The sequence below is a fragment of the Gorilla gorilla genome, chromosome 12 (assembly GCF_029281585.2).
Source record: "Gorilla gorilla gorilla isolate KB3781 chromosome 12, NHGRI_mGorGor1-v2.1_pri, whole genome shotgun sequence".
Classification (NCBI taxonomy): Eukaryota; Metazoa; Chordata; class Mammalia; order Primates; family Hominidae; genus Gorilla; species Gorilla gorilla.
In genome coordinates, this window is record NC_073236.2 from 90,676,873 (window position 1) to 90,696,031 (window position 19,159).

The window sequence follows — 19,159 nt, forward strand, 5'->3', positions numbered from 1 at the left end:
GCATTTTAACAGCAGGATGTCAAAGTATGAGTAGTCATTTCCAGGTTCATAATCTGTCTGTATAAGAGGAAAGTTTTTGGTGCCTCAAATTGCTCCTTCTCTGGAATAAGCTAGTGGTTAACCTAGAGCAACTGGGTTAACAAACAAGGACATAGCAAAAGCCACTCCTCAGTCACCGGCTCTGTGGGAGGAAGAGATTGCTCCATGGAAACTGTAGCTTATCCCACTCTTTACAAACTAAATAGATAGATTTTTAGAAAGGAAAAAGACCAAATTAACATTTGTTAATTTAACATTTGTTAAAAATGTCAGGAGAACGCAAATCATAAAGTGAATTTCTGTGAACTCAATAATTAACTTCACCTAGGACGTTTATCCTCTGGTGTAAGCCTCTGTGGTCTTATTAATATGGTGAAGTTTCTTCTTCAGGGTCACCTGGGTTGAGGGCAGGTGCCTATGAGTCCTACAGCGGAGAGAGCAATGGAGAATCACCCCATGCATGGCCTCATGAACGATGATGATGGCTCACTCAGAGAATCAACAAACACTATTTCTGACTAAAGAGATCGAGACAAAGCAAGCTTCAGATTTAGGAAAAGCCATCTCTTTTCCCACCTCTCTCCATCATCATTCAATTTACTGACAAGCTATTAAAAGGTTTTAAATGGCTGGCCACATATACAAGTCAGAATTGAGTTCTTTTGAGGGCAATAGGTCAGAGGAAAAGGAGGCTTCTAAGACCTTGATCAGCCTCTTCGGACTTGTGATTGAGAAAAGTTAGCTGGTTGCCGGAGCTAAGGGTGTTGTGTTCCCTTAACTGCAGAGATTCGCTGTATTTACAATGCAATTTTCTCAAGAGTTTCCATGTCCAGAAGGCTAGTGAAGAATAGTAAAACAAATACAACAGGAACTACTTCACCTATGGTCACCAATGATATCTACATGGTTGAAAAAGAATGGGCAGTTCTCTATCCTCCTAATTTCCTTACACTATTGACCACTTCCCTCTGTTAAAGTTCTCCCCTCCCTTTGTTCCCACTCTTTTCTGATTCTCCTTCAACTTCTCTGACCTCTCCTTCTCAGCATTTTGCACAAATTTCATGCTTCAGCCCATCACAGGTTAACATTCCCTCTTTCTCTTCTGTCCCTCTTCCTCTCTGTTAGTGATGTTTGCATTTTGTTTTAATTTGGACTGATGTAACAGGCTTCTTCTTGGCCCCCCTGATTTTAATTTTGATTATCTACCATTCAGCCTCTATATAGCTGCCACAGAAATTTTCCAAAGTAAACTTCATCAATCTCTTACTTACTTCAAACCACTTCAAGATCCCCCATTGTCCATAAAACACAGACTCCCTGGTCAGGCATAAAATAATTTTATGATCTGCCTCCTGTCTAACCTCTCCAAACTTAACTCTCACAACACCTCTCCACATGTGTCTCGTGATCTGGTCACACAGAATTATTTGCAGCTCCACAAGGTTGGATTACTGTATTAATCCATTTTCATGCTGCTGATAAAGACATATCCAGGACTGGGCAATTTACAAAAGAAAGAGGTTTAATTGGACTTACAGTTCCACAAGGCTGGAGAGACCTCACAATCATGGTGGAAGGCAAGGAGGAAAAAGTCCCATCTTACATGGATGGTGGCAGGCAAAGAGAGAGCTTGTGCAGGGCAAGTCCCGTTCTTTAAAACCATCAGATCTCATGAGACCCATTCACTATCATAAGAACAGCACAGGAAAGACCCACCCCATAATTCAATCATCTCACACTGGTACCTCCCACAAGACGTGGGGATTATGGGAGCTGCAAGGTGAGATTTTGGGTGGGAACACAGAGCCAAACCATATCATTCTGCCCCTGGCCCCTCCCAAATCTCATGTCTTCACATTTCAAAACCAATCATGCCTCCCCAACTGTCCCATAAACTCATTAACTCAAAAGTCCACAGTCCAAAGTCTCATCCAAGACAATGCAAGTTCTTTCTGCCTAGGAGCCTATAAAATCAAAAGCAAGTTAGTTACTTCCTAGATACAATGGAGGTACAGCCATTGGGTAAATATAGCCATTCCAAATGGGAGAAATTGGCCAAAACAAAGGGGCTACAGGCCCCACGCAAGTCCCAAATCCAGCAGGGCAGTCAAATCTTAAAGCTCCAAAATGATCTCCTTTGACTCCATGTCTCACATTCAGGTCACAATGATGCAAAAGGTAGGTTCCCATAGTTTTGGGCAGCTCCACCTTTGTGGCTTTACAGGGTAAAGCCTCCCTCCCAGCTGCCTTCACAGGCTGGCGTTGAGTGTCTGTGGCTTTTCCAGGTGCACAGTGCAAGCTGTCAATGGATCTACCATTCTGGGGTCTTGAGGACAGTGGCCCTCTTCTCACAGCTCCACTAGGTGGTGCCCCAGTAGGTACTCTGTTTGGAGACTCTGACCCCACATTTCTTCTGAAATCTAAGCAGAAGTTCCAAAACCTCAATTCTTGACTTCTGTGGACTCAAATGCTTAACACGACGTAGAAGCTGCCAAGGCTTGAGGCTTGCACCCTCTAAAGTCACAGCCTGAGCTCTGTGTTGGTCCCTTTCAGTCATGACTGGAGTGACTGAGATGCAGGGCACCAAGTCCCTAGGCTGCACACATCACAGGGACCCTTGGCCAGCCGTTGAAACAACTTTTTCCTCTTAAACCTCTGAGGCTATGATGGGAGGGGCTGCCACAAAGGTCTCTGACTCGCCCTGGAGACATTTTCCCCATTGTCTTGGTGATCAATATTCAGCTGCTTGTTACTTATGCAAATTTTTGCAGCCAGTTTAAATTTCTCCTCAGAAAATGGGATTTTCTTTTCTACTGCATTGTCAGGCTACAAATTTTCCAAACATTTATGTTCTGTTTCCCTTTTAAAACTGAATGCCTTTAACAGCACCCAAGTCACCTCTCGAATGCTTTACTGCTTAGAAATTTCTTCCACCAGATACCTGAAATCATCTCTCTCAAGTTCAAATTTCCACACATCTCTAGGAAAGGGGCAAAATGCTGCCAGTGTCTTTGCTAAAACATAACAAGAGTCACCTTTGCTCCAGTTCCCAAAAAGTTTCTCATCTCCATCTGATGCCACCTCAGCCTAGACCTTCTGGTTTATATCACTATCAGCATTTTTGTCAAAGCCATTCAACAAGTCTCTAGGAAGTTCCAAACTTCCCCACATTTTCCTGTCTTCTTCCAAGCCCTCCAAACTGTTCCACCCTCTGCCTGTTACCCAGTTCCAAAGTCGCTTGCACATTTTCAGGTATCTTTCAGCATGCCCCACTCTACTGGTACCAATTTACTGTATTAGTCCATTTTCACACTGCTCATAAAGACATACCAGAGACTGGGAAATTTACAAAAGAAAGAGGTTTAATTGGACTTACAGTTCCACATAGCTGGGGAGGCCTCACAATCACAGTGGAAGGCAAGGAGGAGCAAGTGACATTTAACATGGACGGCAGCAGGCAGAGAGAGAGCTTGTACAGGGCAACTCCCATTTTTTAAAACTATTAGATCTCGTGAGACCCATTTGCTATCACAAGAACAGCATGGGAAAGACTCACCCCCATAATTCAACCATCTCATACCAGGTCCCTTCCGCAACACATGGGAATTACGGGAGCTACATGATGAGATTTGGGTGGGGACACAGAGCCAAATCATATCACATAGCATCTCTCTGGAATGCCCTTACCAGTTTTGCCAGGCCTGCCTCACCTAGTCCCAGAAGCCTTCCCTGATCAGGTTCGTGATACCACCCAATATGGGTGAGATGTCATTCCTTTCTGATCTTCCTTAATGCTCACTACTTGTCTTCATTATAACATCCTCTTGTAAGGGTTTGTATAGGATTCAGACAGAAAATTAGATTTACCATAAGTGTTATGGGAATAAAAAATTTATTGTAGGTGTTAGCCCTTATACAAATATGGGAGGAGCTGAGGAAGACAAAATTTGGAAGGGAGAGTTGGATGGTAAAAAAAAAAATTAGTCACTAGCCAGATGCCCTGAAGCAAAGGTGTGGGTCCACCAGCAGGAGCTTGAAATGAAATTGAAAAAGCCACCAAAGTGAAACCACAAAAAAGGAGAGCTTATGAAGTCTACAAAAATTGTTTTTCCTGGGAAGAGTTGCCTGTGCAGAGATGCAGTTTTGGTGTGTCCCCAGCCAAGAACCTGGTGGTAGGCCTGGGGCCACTGAGTGAAGACAAGTTGGAGGGGAAGAGGAGGAGCCCATCAGGCACCTCTGCATCTATCTATCACCATGGTCGATGGTGACAACCTTCTGAGAGTAATGAATTCTACTTCATTTCTGTAAGCAAATTGCAAGCGAGTTCTTTCAAAAAACCAGTCAGAGAAGGTTATTGTCCTGGGAAATAAAATTTCCAGCTTTGGCCAAGTTCACCTAACAGAATACAGCACACCTTCACTGTCTGTACTCTAGACTGTGAGATAAGAAGACAGGCAGTACGTTCTATCCATTTTAAATTATTCAGCATCAAGCACAGTGCCTGAGACATAGCAGAGACTCAATAGAGATCTGGGCAATGAATGAAGAGCATTAAAAACGCAGATATGGCCTTTGTGTTTTCAATCATTCTCAAAGCATATGGTGGAAACGGTGCTACGCATTCTTGGGACCAAAATCTTTCACGTGTCAAGCAAGACCAGACTCCAGTGACTAAATGATTGTAAAAGAATTTCACTGTGAAAATAAATGTAATTACATACATCAATACACTTACTTGAAATTTCAAAAAGTAAGACAATGTCAAATAAAATCAAGTTTGCCTTTTTCCTTTAATGTTATCAACATCTTCAGTTTTATTGTGTTTTGTTTTGGCTTTAAGGTAGTCATTCGTTTTTGGTTTTCTGTTTGTTGCTGCTGTTGTTTTTAGGATGCTGACAGTAATGTATAATGAAGAACCATATTATGTCAACAGATTTACACTGAGGTTAATTGTTCTTATCAGAAAATCAATATGTTTGAAAGTACATCTGTTTTCTGTTTTAAGTCTACTCCATGAATGCCAAAGTTCATACTCATCTGCTTTTACCTCAGAAATAAAAGCAAGTCTCCAGCAAAGAGAAGGGTAAATTCAGAGTTATTAAGTCCTCAGCTGGGTGTAGTGGCTCAGACCTGTAATCCTAGCACTTTGGGAGGCCAAAGTGGGAGAATCATTTGAGGCCAGGAGTTGAAGACCAGCCTGGGCAACACGGGAAGACCTTATCTCTACTAAATATTTAAAAACTAGCTGGATCTGGTGGCACATGCCTGTAGTCCTAGCTACTTGGGAGGTTGAGGCAGGAGGATCACTTAAGCCTGTGAGGTGGAGGCTTGCAGTGAGCAGCACTGTACTTCAGCCCACCATCCTGGGCAATAGAGTGAGACTTCATCTCAAAAAAAAAAAAAAAAATCTTCACATACAGTTTTATGACTTCATTTCACTTCTACTTATCCTGAAGTTCAAAATTGTAAATTATCTTTCTGATAAAAACCAAGGGAACACTTATGGATAATGGAATATTTTGGGAGAAAAGAGTCACTACAGGTTTTATTTGGTCCGTACAAAGACTTTAGTAGACTATTTTTCTCTGTATATCCTCTCCCTGTCTTTCTTGTCAGCTAATATGTGTAATAATATCATCAGAGTAACTTCTTTATTCAATACTGTGCTTCTAGTTTAATAAACTACTTTTAAAGCTTTGAAATAAATTAGTATTTCCAGATTCACAGTTGACTTTTATCATCAAAAATCTATGTTTATAACTTTTAAAATAATTAACTCTTCCCTTCTGTCAGCTGCTCTGGGGTGGTTTCATCCCCACATTCTGAGAATGAAGGGCCTGGAATGATGCCAAAGGGAAACATGAAGCTGCAGAATAAAAATGGCTCATCTTTTCATCTCTGCACATACCTCTTACTAAAAATATTTTGAGAAATTTGATAGTAAAATAAACATGACTCTATTGTAAAAGAGAATGTAAAATTTGCATACATTTATAATATAAAATAAGAGACACCAAAGAAACGTTGACCTTATTGAGGCTCTCTTTGGAAAACTCCACCCTCATCGGGGTAGTTTGATGAAAATTGTTGACGACCCTCTCATCTCAAAGTAAGCATTATTTTCAGCATTAGTAATGAAAAACACCTTGGTTTTAGATAAATGGAATTTGTTTTCATTCCCAGAGAGATTTAGGACTGGAAGTTACTATCTAAATAGACACTGTCTAGTTATTCCAAGAAGCATTTTTATGTCTTTTTTTATTACTAGACATAATACAAGACAACGTGTCATTTGATCAATGATGCTGTCATAAACCAACACCCATTTGTCAACCTGAAAAGAACAAATGACAAGAGGGTCAGGGATTGAAAAGAGAAGCCTTGTGTTAGAAGGCCACTGTCATATTGGAAGATGTTCCTGGATCATGTTGGTTTAAAATCACCTAGACTGTCCTCTCTCCCTCCCTTCCTCCTCCCATCCTCCTATTCTTCCCTCCTCATGCCTCACCTCCTTTCTTTCTTTTGGAGCCCAGCTTGTCAGTATGTGATTTCTTTCAGATTCTTGCCAGAATTTCCATGTGGGTAAACCTCAGTATTTGTGGTTGCAGTCCAATTTGTAAACTTTAAGCAGAAAAGAGGTAAAAGGCCTTCAAGGATTAGAAGTTATTTAAATCCTGTAAGTTAGAACGGTGCAAATTCACTAACTTTGGCAGTAGGCAAGAGGTTTCCACAAAACAATGTCACCCTGACACAGTAAATCAGGGCTGCCTTGGCTTAGTAAGGGGTAGGTGAAGGTTGAGGACTAAGCTGCCCAAATTTGTACCCTAACATCAGGCAGCAGATAACCACTACTGCTGTCAATGGAGTGCATTTCCATTTGGCTGCTCGATGCCCTAAAGATGTTCTTGTCTGAATAATGTAGGTCTCATTTCCATGTTAACTATATCCTTTGATCCCATATTGGTAGAATGATTTTAAGTCCTGGATGCCTTGGATAGTCCTGGCAGTAATTACTAACAGAGTCTCCTTTCACTCTCAAAATTGTTCTGGTTTACAAGGTAAGTTAAATCATTTCTTTAGAAACCTCACTCTAAAAACTAACATTAAAACTGAGCTATTTCCCATTATGTCAGAGCCACAGAAATAAAAATATAGAACTAAGGCAGGTAATTTAGCCACGATGAGGTGGGAATGACTCAGCAGGACCATCTGGCAGAAACGAAAGAGGGACCATAGTCTTCCTGGGTCACCAAGGCAACCGAGGGAGGGACTCTTCTCCCCAGGAAGGGTGGCTGTGTAGTCCTGCAGAAGTCAGTGTCAGCCTGAGAGTCAACCAGCCTCAGCCTCCTGCTTCCCGGTCCCTCAGTCCATCTCCCTGCTGCCCTGGCTTTCTAGGACAGAGCTGCCCCCAAGGAGTGGGTGCTGGCTTGAAAACCATCACACCTGTGTTTGAAGCCTGGGCTTATCACTTACCAGCTGTGTGACCTAGGGCACATTCACTTCACCTCTCTAAGCCTCACCCTTTCCGTCCATAAAATGAGAATAATCAGAGCTGCGTTGTAGGGTTGGTATGAGGATCAGAGATTATGTAAGATATTTAGCCTGATGTCTAGCACAAAATTAGCACAAAATAAGTAGAAGCTGTTTCATAGCCTAAATCTGAATTCTGAAGAATTTAGGTATGTGACTCTCCATATCTTATAAATGGGCTCCTCTTTTTATACACATTGCTCTCAACTCTCCTGTGAGTCAGTAAATTCCTTGAGGACAAAGTCTCCATTTTATACCTCAGCTGTGCCTGCAACCCTTCAATACATTTCTGATCAATTAATCGGTTGCCTCCCAAGCTCAGTGAACACTCCCAGACAGAGCCCACCAGCTCTCTTTCCCCTTCCCCAGCAGGAGCCAAGATTTCACACCACCAGGGTTGCCTGAGGTATCCACAGGGAAGGGGAGATTATGAGGAAAGGTTAGAGGCCCTGTGTGGAATAAAAATAAATTATTCTTTGAAAGCAGTGAAATTTCACCGCTTCTCTCTTTTTTTAACCGTGTTCATAAATAATGGAAACACAGTATTATTTTTCTTCATTCCAAAGTATAAAAATAGAAAATAGGCCTTGGATTTTCAGCTTGCAGTGCTGTGTTGCTGACAACTGACACTCCTGCTTTCATAAACAATGACCCTACCCTGAGATGTTGTTATGTGTTGAATATGTGTATATGCTGCATATATATACATATTTAAAATATTTTGTTTAACTAGGAGTTTGATTGAGAGCTTTAAGTGAGTGCAAGAACCAGATCAGCTAGAAAATTGCCAAATCTATTTATCTTCACTGCCAGCTCAGCTTAAAATCAGTGTTTCCTCAAGCACTACAGCATACATAGTTAGCTACTAAGTATGGTGCTACACTTTAATTTGATTATATGCCTGTGAAATAAAGAATGTTATATGATTCAGTCATGTTATCATGGCTAAATGTTTGAGTTTTCCAAGGGAAGGGGCAGTATCCTAGACTGACACACATCAACTCCTAGGGCCAGACTTCTTTTGCAGCTATTGGGTATAGATTTATATTAATACTGGTCTTACTAGAAGTATTCCTGAGAATACTTATCTGCCCTGAGATTTTTAGAAAACTTTCCCTGGTCAAATCTGGAACTACTGCTCCCCATCTTCCCACTGGCTCCTTATGTCAAAACATAAGACATATGATTTCCATATTAGTGTACCCCAATTCCCAAACATGCCCCCCTTCAATTTCTGCTTACTCTGAAATCTAGACATGTGGGGATAAAAACAGTCACCTATAGATCATTTGCTACAACTAAAATGTGATGCAAATTTACTCCATTTTATTTTTAAAAGAGACCAAGACTTCTCTCTACAAGAAATTAAATTAATACGAGAATTTAAGAATCTACTTTGTTCATCTAAAAGCAGCACTAAATTCCCCAACAAGCTTACAATTACATTTTTCCTCCACCTGTGATAAGTTTTCACAGTAACATTTTTGTTGTGTAAATTGGCCCATACACTTCACTTGTTATCCAAAGTGGTCAAGGACAAGTCAAAGAAGGCGAATCTTCACTCTGCCGGCAACAGGTCAGCCCTGACCTCCTCAAGTCCTGAGTGGGAGAATGGGTTCAAAAGGGGAAGTGCAGGTAGTGAAGGTATGTGTTGCCAATGGCAGAATTGTGGCAGACAGCTCAGGCATGGTCAGTGGCGTGGAGGTCCAAATATCCATATAGTCAGAGTTGTCTGTACACCCCTTCACCACGTAAGCAAACTGAAAAATTGCCATGAAAAAGGCCCACTTTTGCAGTGATGAGCAGTCTACTTCTCCCTTTCATGACAACAGCTGTGAGGAGAATAATATCATACATTCACACCAGTCTCTCTTACAGTATTTCCACATGCTTCTCTCATTTTGTCTTCATGAGAACCCTGTAAGTGTTCACACCCCCATTTTGGAGAAGAAGAAATACACTTCCACATAATTGCAATGTCCTGAGATTCTACAATAATGACAAAGCTATGACTGGAGCCCAGATCTCCAACTCCAGCATACTGTTCCTTCCTTTGCTGGTTGTTGACCTCCTCCCAACACTCTGAGTACTCTGTCAAGTGCCTCTCCTCAGCCTCCACTGCCAGTATCCAATGAGCTTACCCTCCACAGGTCCAGCACTCATCACCAGCAGACAGCCAGGTGCAATTGTGTAGGTCGTGCACTGCTCAGCCCAAGAGGGTTCATTAATATTATGGCTTACATGACTGTCCTGTCTCAGTAAGCTAAAGGTGTGCCATGTCCCAACAGGCCAGGTGTGGCTGGTTGTAGAGCTGGTATGCTAGCCTCCTATATAATATCCTGGTACATTTACATAATCCCATCTAATTCTATCTATATGTTCTATCCTTAATTTGTATTATACGGCATAATATAATAATTTATATTATGTGGTATAATTTATATGGTATAATATATAAATTATATGATAAAGCAATAAAATATGAAAGCTTAATGTGTAAAAGAACAAGGTTCTAATATTAATAATAACGTGAATTTAAGGATGCTAACTGGAAATATTTAGTGTTCAAAGATGATCATGTTGTACTAAAAATTCACAAGCTACATCTTTATGGTCTCACCATATTACAAGGAATTTTTATTCCTGCCATAAATCTCATAGTATACATTTTAAAGCCTATAATATTATAGTATGCCTGCACTACATTCACAGAAACAATCAAAAATAAAGGATAATGTGTTAAATAGAAAAGGAATTTGTTTTTTAAAATAAATATAAATCTACCAAATAAGAATTTCTGAATGGTGAATAAATGTCTTTGGTCCCTTCATAATGACATAATTTTAAAAAGACCAACCTACATTATTTTCCCTCTTGGGACAGCAACATGCTTAGTCAGTAATTGAACAAATTTCTAAAGGCTAAAGATGAGTCTTCAACATTATTGTTGTCAGTCTCTCTATTGGTTGGCCTAACTTGTACTTTGAAAAACAATAATAAAGCAAGCAAGTATTACCAAGCATGGACAACGATGTCCTCTAAGTGCTTGGGTACCTGTGGTAAATTGTTAGCAGAAGTGGCTGTCTTTATTTCTACCTTTGTTTGCACACCACTTTGCAGTGTGACATTGTGTTTCTCTCCTCAAGAGGTGGGGTCAACAGAATCTGGTTGACTCCTTGAATCTGGTCTGGGCTTTGTGACTTGGTATGACCAATAGACCACAGCAAAAGTTATGTATGGTATGACAGTTGTGAGCCTCTTGGAATGCCATCAGATGAATACCACCAAGGCAGTCTGCTGGGGAATGTGAAGCACAGCTAAGTTATCCCGGGTGAAGTCATCTGGCACCAGCCAGATCCCAGCTGACTCAATAGCTAACCACAGTCAAGTCTAAAACTGCTCAACTGAACCCAGACCAAACTGCTGGCCCCCAGAATCACAAATAAAATGAATACTGGTTGTTTTCAGACACGATGATTTGGTGTTGTTTGTTAAGTATAAAAATCTGTTTCAATACATGAGAAAGAAAACAACATCATCTTACATTCTTTTTTTCTTTGAGATGGAGTCTTGCTCTGTCCCCCAGGCTGGAGTGCAGTGTCGCAATCTCGGCTCACTGCAAGCTCCGCCTCCCAGGTTCACGCCATTCTCCTGCTTCAGCCTCCTGAGTAGCTGGGACTACAGGCGTCCACCACCATACCCAGCTAATTTTTTTGTATTTTTAGTAGAGACGGGGTTTCACCATGTTAGCCAGGATGGTCTCAATCTCCTGACCTTGTGATCCGCCCACCTCAGCCTCCCAAAGTGCTGGGATTACAGGCGTGACATCATCTTATATCAGTACATCTTATATCAGTACAAATGTCCCTACCTCGACTCATTCTGCACTCCTACTTGTAAGATTTTATTTTTTATATAGCAACTTTCACCACTGTTAGGATGGCTTTCTTTCCAGCCAAATAGATACACAGGTGTTTTCCAATTGACCCCAGAGACCTTACCTTCACATGACTACCCTAAAAAGGAAAAAAAAAAATTGACCCGGAAATTAATTTCACAGATTTGTTTATAAACCAGTTCAATTATCTAACCGGTGACAAGTCTTCTCTGATTAAGAATTATATACAGTTCTATGAAACCATGAAAGTCCAAGAAATAAAATCTGCCTGAAAGAACTATTTAGTCCTCTAGCCCTGTGGTGTAAAAATGTGCTACTGCCTCACTGTTGAGATTTGAGATCTTTGAGATTTAGGAAACTTTAAGTTATAAAATCATGAAGTTAAAATGGACCTTGACTTTCCAATACAATTCCTAACAGATAGATTCCTAAGATGTGAATCATAATCACAACCATCATAATCATCACTACCTAATGTTTGCATAGTTCTTAATCCCTATGGAAGTCTGAGCAACCTGAAGGCAGTGCCAAATGCAAAGGGTCCTCTGAAATAAGGAATAACTAGAAAATAACCTCAAAAGGAAGTTCTTCATAAAGTAGAAAAACCGTGAGGACACGCAAGGAGTGCTAGTGATAAGTTTAAAAGAATAAAGGTGGTCAGGTGGGAGATTTACAGAGGTAGAAAAAAGATCTGTATTCCACATAATTTTTAAGGGATGAACACTTAGTAATAAGGCATTTAATTCCAGTTTATCACCACGAATCTCCTGCTAAGATGTTAAAGCCTCGTTTTCTATACATGATTCCCTTTTACATCAGAGGAGTTATTTTTCCCCCTTTTGCATCTAATACTGCAGCCAAACGTTGTTGCCACAACTGCTATGCCCAATTCTCTAATTCTAGTATGAGTAGCCTTTCTCCTCACTCTGGAAGAAGAATGCAACTCCAGATAGTTGCTTCAGAGAGCAGGCCGTATATATTCACGCCCTGAAACACTTTCTGTCTGGCCAGACTCTCATAAAGCTCATATAACTTAAGATAGAGTTAAACAACTCAGAACAACCCTGTAAGTTCTAGTCCCTGAGGTAAAGCAACTGAGGTTGGAGGTTATTCTAGAATGAAAATCCAGACAAAATGCAGCACATTTAAAACTATGTCAGATAAGGAATGGCTGAAGGAATTGGAGATTGCCTCAACAAGTAAAAAAGATGATTCAAAAAGTACAAAATAGCTGGTGATGTGCTGGAACCAGCTCCTACCAGCTCACAAGAACAGATTGCTAAATGGGAATTTTGCAGGCTGGTTGGCATCAAGTGGGTAGCTTGATATAAGCTGCAGAGGGAGAGGTTACACCATGGAAATTAACGAATGCTACAAATGAGTTTTTTTTTTTTTCTGGAGAGCTGGTTGTTGAGCATTTACTACATATCTGTGAAGTTAGCTGTCTTCAATTACTTGGGTCCTTTTTTTGGAATGAGATTATACTTGGTTATACACAATGCTTCTCAAGGCTTTGCAATACAGTATCTGCAAAGGCAAAGGAAAATAAACCCCTAGGAGCTCCAGTGACACGGTGCAGAGTGGCAAGGAATCTAAGCAAATATTGAATGTATAAAATAATGAGGGTATATAATAATGTAAAACTAAGATCCTAGACAACAATAAATGCATGTTACCTGACAAGCAAATAACCTTAACAATGTAAAGTTTATGTATTTATTAGAAGGGGAGTTAGAATACTGATAAAATTAAACTGCATTAAGTAAAAGGTATAAGTATACAGTAAAAGCATAATGTCAAAGATAAAAATTTGAGAGTAACCATAAACATTTATAAAGAAAGTATAAAACTTGCAAAACAGTAAATGAAACAAAATAAAACAAGAAAACAAAAAGCAATTTAAAAAAACAGCACACAAAAACTCAACAAATAAAACAAAAAGCATAAAAGAAAAAAAGCATGTAAAACTAGAACAAATAGAAAGCATGTTGCATAGTAGAAAAACAAGCATTTATATAGATCAATATTATATAGAGCAATAAAATGTAAATGACTAAGCTCACCTGTTAAAAGAATGAGATTGTAGAAATGGATTAAAACACAAAATTCAGTTAAGTGATTATGAAAGACATGCCTAGAACATAAAGACACAGAAAGGTTGAAAGTACAAAGGTAGAAAAAGCTGGTATATCTATATTAGTATCACATAAAATAGACTTCAAGATAAAAGGCAGTATTATGAGTAAAGTAAGATGTGACAAAAGATAGAAGGTTTAATTCACCAGGTATACCATTCTAAATGTTCATGGCCCAAAGAAAATAGCCTTGAAATATATAAAGAAAAACTAAAACTGACAGAACTGTAGAGACTTGGATCATCTGAATCATGTGAAATTTCAACAGAAATACTTCAATTAGTTTAAGTAAAACTTAAAATGTTAGTAAATATATAGATTTTAGGAAAATAAGCTGAATTTATGGGGCAAAAATAGAACCTGGAAACAAGTAAACAGAGAATGTTGATTCTTCTCAAACTCACATTAAGTATTTGTAAAAATTAACTTGTGTCCTAAGCCATAAAACACATCTCAACATGTTTGGGGGAAAAATAGAATCAACACAGACAACATTCTCTGACCATTATGCAATTAAGTTGGAGGTCAATAACAAAAAAAGATAAATTTAAATATTTCTGAAGTTCGCAAATTTCAAAAACACACCTCTCAATTATCTATGGGCCAAAGAAGAAATTGTCATGGGAAATTGAGAAATATTTAAAAATAAATTGTAATGAAAGATCTACCTATCAGTACTTGTAGAAGAGGGCCAAGGCAGAAATCACAGAAAAATTTACAGCTTTAGTATATTATTAGAAAGGAAGAAAGGCTGAAAACTAATAATCTGACATAAAACATTTTAGAAAGGAACAACAAAAAAGGAAAAAAATAAGCACAAAAATCATGGAAACAAAACATAAAGATAGAATTGGATCAGCAAAGGGTAAAGGCAAAAGTTCGTTCTTTGAAAGAACAAGAAAAATAAAGAGAATTTTGGAAAGGTTGATTAATGAAAAGAAACTAGACAGAAATAAACAAGACTAGAAATTGTTTAGAATAGATTTAAAAAGAGAATACTAAAAATCTTTGTGACAGTAAATTTTAAAACTTAAATAAAATGAAAAATTCCTAGAAAAAATATAATTTAATAAATTTAAGAAGAAATAGAAAGCCTGAATCATCTAATAACAATTAAGAAGTTGAATCAATATGTTTAAATTTTCATACATACACTAACACACACAAACATGCACACAGACACACATATATACACACAAATATAAACCAAGGCTCAAATGGTTTTTTAGGCAAATACAGGCATACTTTAAAGGAATAGATTACTTTAATCTGAAACAGTTTTTTTTCCCTAAGAATAAAATGAGGGGGATTATACCCCAATTCAGACTATAAGGCAAACATAACCATGCCACCAAACTATACAAGGACAACATGAGAAAGAAAACTTAGGAATTAATTATGCACTAAAAATTACTCATAATTAAGTTACAAATAACTTATGAACATAGATGCAAAATTTCTAAATAAAGCATTAGGAAATGTGTAGTTTAATAGTATATAATCATTATTGTAGCCCGGGGGTGGTGGCTCACACCCATAATCCCAGAACTTTGGGAGGCCAAGGTGGGCAGATCACCTGAGGTCAGGAGTTCGAGACCAGCCTGGCCAACATGGTAAAACCTGTCTCTACTAAAAATACAAACATTAGCTGGGCATGGTGGTGGGTGCCTGTAATCCCAGCTACTCAGGACACTGAGGCAGGAGAATCACTTGAACTCATGAGGCAGAGATTGCAGTGAGCCGAGGTCACATCACTGTACTCCACTCTGGGTGACAAGAATGAAACTCCATGTCAAAAACAAACAAAAAAAATTATTATTGTAAAGAAAGAGTAGAAAGAGAGGAAGAAGGAGAGAGAGAAGAAAAGGAAGTTGGAGTCAGGGAAGAAAAGGAGGAAGGGAGGAAGGAATTGAAAAGAAAGAAACTCTGTACACATACACACACACATACACAGAATTATTTAGATATGGATAATTGTTTGCATAGAAAATGTAATAAGTGGCTGGACATGGTGGCTCATGCCTGTAATCCCAGCACTTTGGGAGGCCGAGGCAGGTGGATCGCGAGGTCAGGAAATCGAGACCATCCTGGCTAACACGGTGAAGCCCCACCTCTACTAAAAAATACAAAAAATTAGCCAGGCAGGAGAATGGCGTGAACCTAGGAGGCAGAGCTTGCAGTGAGCCAATATCGAGCCACTGCACTCCAGCCTGGGTGAAAGAGCAAGACTCTGTCTCAAAAAAAAAAAAAAAAAAAAAAAAAAAGAAAATGTAATAAGGTAATTTAGATATGATAAATATTCCAAAATTAATTGCATTTTTACAGTATGACAACAAACATAAAATGTGACTTTAAATATTGATTTCATTTATAACAGCATAAAACAAGATGTCATCAGGAAACACATTTAAGATATTAGGACATATATGGAAGAAAGTATAAAGCTTTTTTTAAAGACATCAAAGAAGGGCTTAAATAACATGGTGCTATACCATATTCATGGATAAGAAGACTTGTTATCTTAAAGGTGATAATTTCTGCCCAAATTAATCTATATAATCAATATAATTCCAAACAAAATTATACCAGGGTGTTTTCAAGGAGTGTAATAATCTGATTCTAAAATTTAGTCATAGGTCCAAAATAGGCAAGATACTCCTATAGGAAATAAGATAGAAGTGTTTTCTTACAGTATATCAAGGCTTACTTTAAAGTTGTAGTAATTAAGACAGTATAACATTGGTGTAATGTAGAAAAAAGAACAGTGGAATACAAAAAAGCTTAGACACAAACCCATGCAAAATAGTTACTTGAGATATGAGAAAGGTAGTTTTACAAGTGAGAAAAGAAAAGAGGGGCCATTCAATAAATGGTTTTGGGACAAATGTTTATCCATGTGGATAAAACCATTATGCCATCAGATAAAAAACAAATTGAGTCCTTTACTCACACCCATAAATATCAATGCCAAATAGATCAAAGGCCAAAATGTGCAGAGCAAAACTAAAAAATTTTAGAGAAGATATAAAATAATATTTTCACAACCTCAGGATTTTAAAAATTACAGGAGAATGAAAACATAAATTATGGTATATTTATGCAATGGAATATCATACAGTAGTATAATATTAATAAACTACAGGTATACCTAACAGGTACAAAATTAATAAACTGCAGGTACACATAACAACGTGGTTATTTCTTTAAAATGTCTAGTTAGTGTAAAATAGTAAGCAGCAAAATACTGCTAAAAGACTGATAGACTTTTTAAAAATGTAAAAACAAGCAAGAAATTAAATAATATATTCTTTGGAGATACATTTCGTGACAAGATTAATTTTACAAAACAAATGAAATAATAACCACAAAATTCAGATTAATGGTCACCTTGGGCATAGGAATACAAGAAGGTAATAAAGGAAAATCAACTAAGTAGATGCAACAGGACTGGCTATGTCCTTTATTCTCCAGCCCACAATTGTTTGTTGCATTATTATGCTTAATAAATTACATTTATGTTACCTATAAGTTGTGAATACGACATAGCATTTAAAATAAAAATCTCAATTTTAAAAAGATTTCTGCTTATTATACTAAGACTAATTACAGAGCTCTCCAAAAGCTAGAAGGGGACTTATGGGGCAGAGGAATTGGGTAAAAGGTTTAATTGGTAGTGAGTTTCTTGTCACTGGAGTTATTCAAGTACAGATGAGAAAATCCGTTTAAATTAATATGAATACTTAAACTTTAAGCATTAGTTGGTTGATTGAATTAACTTCCTTCTACATCTGAAAGACTATAATTCCTTGGATCAGTTGTTGAACAAACTAATTTAACCATTCATGTTAGCCAATTTGTTAAAAATATGAAGTTCATATAGCTACTGCCTTTGTCTGCCAATTCCAGAATTAGAATAAACCAGTTGCTCCCAGAAAAATCTAGGGATCAACTTTGCCCCCCAAATCACTTGCTTCTGTTTTTTTCTTAATAATTTAATCATTCTTTACATGGTTTTCCTTGGTAAGGCAGGGGAGAGGGAAGGAGGGGTGGGATAAGTATGTATTTTTAACATTTTCATGAAGCTCAATTTTATGCAACTAATTATCTAAAGATAGTATTGAAACTAATTTTAGCAGGTAATAAGTTGTGGGCAGGATCTTAGAGAATATTCTGCCTTTTAATCTTCATAGATTCTAGAATTGAAAGTAGAAAGCCACTTTTCTAAAAGTGTTGCCAAACGTTCCTCAGATCCCTCACCATCGAGGAGGGGAGTGCCAACAAAAGTGCTGGGCTGTCACCTCAGGGAACATTTAAAAGTAAGTTAAAAGCATAGATTAAATAAATTCATTTATGCCAACTGCCAAAAGGCAAGGGCAATCTTCAGAGCCTGGAAATGCGAGAAGGCAGGCAGGATATGCACGAGGGGGTGGATGTGCTGGCATTTACTAAATCCCCACTGGAAACATAGCACATTTCTTAGATCATTCAGTTCAGTCAATTATCGCTACAGATAACCCTATCAGAAGTACCTCCCACCTACGGAAATCTGCCTAAGGTTTGCTAACCCACCTGCCTGTTTCTGAATAGTGCCATTTTTGGCATAATTACAGCAAAAAAAGAGGATCATTGAATGCAACCCAGAAGGGCTGGTTTTCTCTCAGGTGGGCTGGTTGAAGAAATTGATGCTGAAGACTGAAGGTCCCAGCCCTTCACTTATTAGTACCCCTCTTAGTGATGTCTCATATTGTGGGTTGTGTCTTTTTTGGAGAAAGTCAATCATGTCACTCTGTTGAGAAGAGAATGGTGAACAGCAAGGAGCCTTTTGCAATGAAATAATACAAACTATTCCAGACATGCCTAATGGTTCTATTTGCTGTGTGCCTTAGGTCAGGGTGTAAGAAACCCAATCTTGAAGGAAAACAGAGTAGCTTATCTTGCCTGGAAGTAACAAAAAAAAAAGCATCCCTTGGTGGGTCACGTGACCCTACCAGTTCTCAAGTCAGATCTCTTCTCATAAGGGCACTGTGTGGAGCTTCTGAGATCTGTGGAGGTTTTCCTCTGCAAATGCAGGAAGAAATCAGGTGGATGGATGCATAATTATGGCCCTGCTCCTGGTCTCTTTGCTGGCATTCCTGAGCTTGGGCTCAGGATGTCATCATCGGATCTGTCACTGTTCTAACAGGGTTTTTCTCTGCCAAGAGAGCAAGGTGACAGAGATTCCTTCTGACCTCCCGAGGAATGCTGTTGAACTGTGAGTATCAGAGGGAGCGGGAACAACTGCATGGCTGGCATTTGTGCATTGCGTACTATTATTATTTTTACATTAGGCTGATATCTGTTAGACTGAAATATTTCTGCCCCTTGACCGAAGTCCTGAATAAAACAACTAACTCCCCAGCCCAACCCTCCTGCCTGTGGCTTTCCAAGAATCTTAGATGAGAGTTTGTATCAGCATTTGTCAGAGAACGGCAGTGCCAGAGAACCCGAATCCAAAGGCAAAGGGAAAAGTTTTGTCTTTTCAATACATTTGCTCTTGGGTTTCATACACTCTTTAGTG

General features: G+C 38.6%; 1 protein-coding gene and 1 long non-coding RNA gene across 7 annotated transcripts in view; one reads left to right on the plus strand and one right to left on the minus strand.

The window, feature by feature from the left end:
• LOC129531817 (uncharacterized) overlaps positions 1 to 19,159 on the minus strand; it is a 123,410-nt gene that overhangs the window by 45,349 nt on the left and 58,902 nt on the right. The gene's annotated exons all lie outside the window — the stretch shown is intronic.
• The window catches only part of FSHR (follicle stimulating hormone receptor), a 192,685-nt gene continuing 192,117 nt past the window's right edge, over positions 18,592 to 19,159 (plus strand). For 4 of the 6 annotated variants that reach the window (XM_004029221.5, XM_055378841.2, XM_055378843.2 and 1 more), the window contains exon 1: positions 18,604 to 18,853. In XM_004029221.5, coding sequence (XP_004029270.4) covers positions 18,702 to 18,853 — 152 coding nt within the window. In that variant the 5' untranslated portion in view covers positions 18,604 to 18,701. Of the gene's footprint in view, positions 18,854 to 19,159 lie in introns of all 6 variants that reach the window. The other 2 variants (XM_004029220.5, XM_055378840.2) reach the window with 1 other exon arrangement.